The following is a 7,066-nucleotide window of genomic DNA, read 5'->3' on the forward strand; positions in this document are numbered from 1 at the left end:
CTCCACCACAAGGCCAGTAATTAAAGTTAAGCCCAGAAATATGGGCCTGTAAACAATGAAGGGGAGGGAAGAAAGGCACATAATTGTGTGTGTGTGTGTGTGTGTGTGTGTGTGTGCCTGCGCGAGTGTGTGCATGCATGTGTGTGTGTGTGTGCAGGTGTATGTGTCTGTTCTGCAGGATTCACCCAACATAAACCAGTAGGAATCAAGTATAAAACTGAAGCTGCTGGATATCAGCCTGTTAAAGAGAGAGTTTGGAAATTTAGAAGAATTCTCCTGTAATACAAGAGAGTTTTAACACCCTGGCAAGGACTTTGTTAAGACAGTACTCACATTCTTAAAAGCAACTCTCAGAAGCTTGGAGAAAAGAATGATCCACAGTACAAGCATATAAGCATATAAGTCTTACAGGAGGCAGGACAAAAGTGTTGAAAGGAAAGAGGACTTAGAGGTCACGTGTCAGAAATAGTCTATGAGAATATTCAAATAACCACAAAGTATACCAGAAGTAGAACTGTAAGAATAATAGGGAATCAGATAATCAGGTCATAAAAGACTATAGGAGAGCCATAGACACTTCATTAGACATCTGAGAAGTAAATGGTGTGTAGTATTCTGAGACCCAATTTATTAAAGTAAAAAAAAAAATAGAAGAGAGGAATATTTTATAGAAAATATAAGAAAATAATTGCCAATAATTATATGAAAAAAAAAAATGATGTGGCCACACAGGTAATCAGAAATGCAAAATAAAAACACAGGGTAGCACTTTACTATATCGGGTAGGAAAAGATTTAAGAATCCAGCAATAAGAAATGCTTGCAAGGCAAGTAACCCAGTCGATAAATGGGTACATGAAGTGTACAGACACTTCTCAAAAGAAGTATGAAGGGTCAACAATTATATAAAAAAATGTTCAACATTTTTAGCCACCAGGGAAACGCACAACAGGGTAGGGGATGTGGCTCAGCAGCACAGCACTTGCTTAGCACCAGCAAGGCCCTGGGTTGGATAATCTGCACCAATAAAAATAAATAAATAAAGGGAAATGCATATCAAAACTATACTGAGCAGTGGTGTACGCCTGCAATCCCAACTGCTAGGGAGGCTGAGGCAGAAAGATTGTGAGTTCAAATCCAGCCCCAGCAACTTAGTGAGGCCTTTAGCAACTCAGTGAGACCCTGTCTCTAAATAGAATACAAATAAGGACCTCGGGATGTGGCTCAGTGGTTAAAGGCCCCTGGGTTCATTCCCCAGTACAAAAACAAACAAACAAACAAATAACCTATACTGAGATTCCATCTGACTTCAGTTAGAAGTGCAGCCATCAAGAATACAAAGAATAAATGCTGGTGAGGATGGGATGATGGGGTAAGAAACTCTTACACACTGTTGGTGGGAATATAAATTAGTACAGCCACTGTGGAAATCAGTATGGGGGTTCTTCAAAAGGCTAAAAATAAATCTTCCATGTGATCCAGCTATACCACATTTGGGTATTTGTCAAAAAATAAAAAATAAAGACAGCACATTTTACAGATAACATGCATACCATCTTTATTGCAGCACAATTCACATTAGCCAAGTAATGGGATCAACCAAGGTGTCTGTCAACAAATAAATGGATAAAGAATACTATATATATATATATATATATATATATATATATATATATATACACACACACACACACACACACACACATATGACAACCACAAAATGCAGTTTTATTCAGACATAAAGAAGAACAAAAATGTCACTTGCAGAAGAATAGATGAAACTGGAGACCATAATTTTTTTGAGTGAATAAGTCAAAATCAGAGAGAAAAGTACCATGTGTTTTCTCCCATGTGTGGAAACTAGGAGGGAAAAAAAGGACCCCATGAAATTAGAAGGGAGATGGGAGAGTAGAGGGAAGGGATCAGGGGAGAAAAGAAGGAATAGTGAGGGAAGCACTGGGGAATGAAATTGATCCATTTATGGTTTTGTGTAGTAACCAATGAGCCACAGTGAAAGTTGCCATTCTGTACATTTTATAGGCACTGATGAATGGAAGAAAAGCAGGCAGGCCAGCAGACAGGCAGGCATATGAGAGATAAATGTTTGCAAGAATGTAGTGAAATTGAAACACATTGGGCTCCCGCGAATGTAAACCAAGAAATAGAAACATTGGAAATAAAACAGGGTAGACACACATGTTAATATGAAAGGCACACACAGTACCAAATCAGTGTTCGTTAGGTGTACACAATAAATACCTAAATTAAGTATAATTGATTTAAAGTCACGATTGCATTTGATTCTACAACAAACATAAATGAAGTGTTTAATTATGGGAAATTTTGCTTTACCACTTAGAGCCTCAGCTGTTGTAAGGGGAAAAAAAAGATCATATCTGGCAAGACCAGGGTGAGGAAGTACCAAGGATTGAACCCAGGGATAACAATTTAACCACTGAGCCAAATCCCCAGCCCGTTTTTTTTTTTTTTTTTCTTGAGACAGGGTCTCTCTAAATTGCTTAAGATCTCTTTAAATTGTTGAGGCGGGCTTTCAACTTGGGATCCTCTGGTTTCAACTGGCCAAATCGCCCGGATTACAGACATGCACCACTACGCCTAGAAAAATCATTTTTTAAAACAGTAAAATGGTGGACATATAAGTAAGTGCTCAATAAAAAAGAAAAAAAAGTTAATTGTATTGCTTTAATTTTAATAATGCAATTAACAATTTTATTACAGGCCTTAACCTTCAGGAACAAACTGCCATAAAGCTTTTCATTTTAGTATTTAAAATGCACTTTTCCTAAAAGAAAAATCTACATTTTTCATTTATTCTTAAGATAAAACGATTGTCAAACATTAAAAAGAATTTCAGGCCGGGCATGGTGGTGCAAGCCTGCAATCCCAGCAACTCAGCAGGCTGAGGAAAGAGGATCAGGAGTTCAAAGTCAATCTCAGCAACAGTTAGGCTCTAAACAACCTACCAAGATCCTAACTCTAAATAAAATACATAAAGAGCTGGGGATGTGGCTCAGTGATGCAGTGCCCCCGAGTTCTAAGTACCTCCCCATCCCCTCAAAATAATAATAATAATAAAATACTCAGAACTGGAATCTTGCTTAGCATTTGTAAGTCCCTGAGTTCAATCCCCAGCAGCAGAAAGGACAAAGTGGGGGGGCACTTTAAGTAGCCTTTGGGTGGGTTGGAGGTTGGGGATTACTAGGTGCAGGGGACTTTTTGAGTGTTTTCCCCAGAATCCTGGAAGACATGAATTCTAACGTTAGCCATCTTGAAATTCTACGCCTGTTTTTATCCCTCCACGCAAGAAACACCAGTGATTCTGCCCACTAGGTATTTCCCCACAGAGACACACCACAGCCAAAGCTGTTAGCCAGCCGACTCCTCCCATCTAGGGGCGGAGCTCCGTAGGGGCGGAGCTTAGCGTGACACTGGAACTTGGGTTGCGCGGGCAATATAATTGGCCCTCCAGGGCGCATCCGGGTCAGTGCATAGTTGCAAGGTTCCAAAGTGGGACGCCAAGCACAGCAGTGGGCGCAGATCCAAAGAAGCTAGGACTGCCGCCCACTCGAAAGCTTAGCGCACCTCACCTGTCCTCTGGACCTGACTGTCAGCACGCGCAGGACCGCGCCGCCTGCGCCCCGCACTCACTTTGCCCCGAAACGGGAGCATCCACCACAGCGCTGTCGACATGGTGGGCATTCGTCCACGCAGCCCCAGCGCCTGCCCTGCGCCCTGCGGGGGACCACAGCCTGGAGGACCTGGCCCTGCCAAACGCCGCCGACTAGACGACCCTGCAGACCCTGCAGAGGCCCCGGCGGAACCCACCTTGCAAAACTCTGCAGCAGCAGCCAACGCCACCGCGCTCACCTCCGTGGTGGTTGTGGCCGCGGGCTGCTCCTTACAGGTACCCATGGACGACGGCGACCTGGTGCTACAGCCTGCGCCAAGCTCTGTCCTGCAAGTGAGTCTCCAAGGACACAACCTCATTCTGATCCCTGAGGGCCTCGTGGGAGCCACCGACCAACGCCCAGGAGGCCAGGGAGACTGTCCTGAAGACCCGGAACTGGGCGCCTTCCTGAGACCCCTCGGTGAGAACATGGTCGTCGAGCAGGGATTCTTCTGCGAATTTATGCCAGAGATCGTCAGAAAAATAGAGGCCTTCGAGGAGCAATGGATGGACCCTCCAGCCGGCCCGCAGGGGCCCATCCCATATCTCCGTGCTTGGGCCCCCACCCCTAGTCCAGTGAGGCGCTCTTCTAATCCCGCCTACGACGTGGATTTCCACCTTCTGAGGCCCTTCCCCACCTCACCACTGCAACCTCTACCTCCCTCTCCAAGTTCAAGTCCCCAGGTGCGTCCTCAGCGCTCTCCAGGCCCTAGGAGCAAAGCCTGCAGACGTCTGTTCTAGGAAGAAAGGAACTTCTCCCCACCCCACCACCGGACCCAACTCCTGGACACTCTCCTGGGGGGCCTGCTGGATCCCCAGAGCCCCTCAATAGTCAGCAATTCTGTGCTGACAATTGTTTTTTCTGTACCCGATTGTAAGGAAATAAAGACATCACGAAGAGAAGGCAGATTCCACATTTCATCTTGGAAATGGAAAATCTTCAGGAAAACCAAAAACTGTGTTTTCAGATTTGGGGGATTCTTCACAGGATCATTCTCTAAACACACACACACACACACACACACACACACACACACACACACCATTTCCCTGCATTTTGTAGACGTTGTTTTCTCTCAAATGCACTTTTTAACTCATGTCGCCATTCCCCTCTTTTTTCCCCAAACCAAGAAAGCACTGGCTTTCTTATGCTGTGAGTTTCCTTCTGTGTTTTCCCATGGATTTATGAAGACATTCAGCCATAGCATGTCTAGTTCTTGATTTTTCCAGCTGCTGCCCCAGTGAACTGCCAAATACTATGATGGTTGCCACATCTGATTGTATGGTGTTTGTTCTCAGCAGTCTCTTAACCTGTTGAAGAAATTCTCTTCCAATCTTACTTCTTAATGTAAATGAGATTTATGTGGAATTTTATCAGATGTTGTCAGCATGCATTGGAATATATTTTTTAAATAAGTTCATCTGGTGATTTAAACCAATAGACTGATGGAAATGTTTGCTTTACTGCTATTCCACAGTGTTTTCTACCATTTAAATTGTACCCTGATTTTTTTCTAATGTAAATAAAACTTGTAACATTTGAAATGTTAATTTATTACCATGTTTGCTTCATTTCTATAAAGTAAAATATTACAAAACTGAAGCCAAAGGGTCATTTCATTTCAAAACATCAGTAACTATTCAGATTGACCACCGCACCTTACTAATTATTATTTTTAATTTTTAGTTGTACCTGAAAATACCTTTAGTTTATTCATTTATCTATTTTTTAATGTGATGCTGAGGATTGAACCCAGTGCCTCCATGGACTAGGCAAGGGTTCTACTGCTGAGCTACAACTCCAAATCCACATTACCAATTCTTTCCTACCTTTTTATTCTTAACATTCTACTCATTCAGTCTAGCCTCAATTTTCATCTGGCTGAAGAATATCCTTTCATAGTTATTTCCACCATGTCCTATGTGTGGTAAACTATCTTGGTTCTATAAATTTGAACATGGTTTTGCATGATAAACTCTCTTAGTATTGTATGCCTGAAAAGGCCATTATTACTCATGTATGAACATTTCAATTTGGTGTCAACACAGCTTATATATAATCAGAGATATGATAAATTATTGTATAGTTGTGTATTAAGAATTGTAAGGCAAAATAAATTTTAAAAAGAAAAAACGCCGTTATTACATATTCATTCTTAAATATAAAATGATATATAACTGTTTGAACAATATTCGCCTATTGCCATTTTTGTGATTGCAAGATAAAAAGTCTGCGAATCAAGTTGTTATTCCTTTTAGATGTGACTTTTCTACTCATTGTAGTATATTTTTAAATTGTCTTATTTTACACTTTGTGTTCCTTGATTTTTAAATGTTTTTATTATTGCATTATAGTTATACATAATAGTGGGGTACATTTTTGACACTCATATATGCATAGAATATAATTGGTTCCATTTTAATAACCATTACTTCCACTTTCCCTTCTCTCCACTCTCCCCTGTTCCTCTTCCTCTCTACTAGTCTTCCTTCTATTTATTTTTAGCTTTTTAATCAGTTGCTTTATAGATAATACATAATGACAGAATGCACTATGACATATTCACATATGTACATAGCATAATATGATCAATTTCACTCCACAGCTCCACACTTTGCCCACTCCTCCTCCTTCTCCCTCAATTCCCTTCTTCCATTCCACTGATGTCCCAAAGGAAAAAATTAAGAGCATGAATAAAGGGCTTACAGAATGAGGAAATCTTTACCACTACTCTACTGACAGGGAATTCATACTTAGAATATATTAAGAACTCAAAAATCTTAACCCCCCCCCCCAAATCACAAAAGAACCAATCAATAAGTGGGCAAAAGAACTAAACACACTTCTGAAAAGAAGAAATACAAACGACTAACAAACATGAAAAAAAAATGTTCAAAATGTTCAACATCCCTAGAAATCAGGGAAATGGGAGATACAGGAGTTTGGATTGCTTCAGAATCATGAAAGATCCAGTCATACCAGTGTTTTGGAAGAATCATCCAAACATATTTTTAAATCATTAGGAATTGTGACAGAATCAATATGGAATAGAGTAAAAAGCATTCAAGAAATGAGGGGCAAGAGCCCCAGGGTTGGAATGACAGTGGAGAGCTACACTAAGAAAGAGTAGTGGGCGGGATTGGTGTGGTGGCTCCCTTATTCCCAGAAGACCATCACAACATCTGAAGGTTGAGGCAGGAGGGTCACAAGTTCAAAGCCATCCTCAGCAACTTAGTGAGGCCCTAAGCAACTCAGTGAGACCCTGTCTCTAAACTACAAAAAAGAACAGGGAGTGTGGATCAGTGGTTGAGGTGAGGTTCCCTGGGTTCAATCCCTGGTACCAATACAAAACACAAAAATAACAAACAAACAAAAAAA

The 7,066-nt window shown here is 41.2% G+C and overlaps 1 protein-coding gene across 1 annotated transcript; it reads left to right on the plus strand.

The window, feature by feature from the left end:
* Positions 1–3,708: 3,708 nt before the first annotated feature.
* Positions 3,709–4,428, plus strand: LOC308640475 (proline-rich protein 23C-like; the record flags this gene model as incomplete). Its single annotated transcript, XM_081312369.1, has 1 exon — positions 3,709–4,428. The coding sequence occupies one exon, from the start codon at positions 3,709–3,711 to the stop codon at positions 4,426–4,428; it is 720 nt and encodes a 239-aa protein (XP_081168495.1).
* Between the last annotated feature and the right edge of the window lie 2,638 nt (positions 4,429–7,066).

This window comes from Spermophilus citellus, assembly GCF_964194105.1.
Source record: "Spermophilus citellus genome assembly, contig: SCAFFOLD_620, whole genome shotgun sequence".
Lineage (NCBI taxonomy): Eukaryota > Metazoa > Chordata > Mammalia > Rodentia > Sciuridae > Spermophilus > Spermophilus citellus.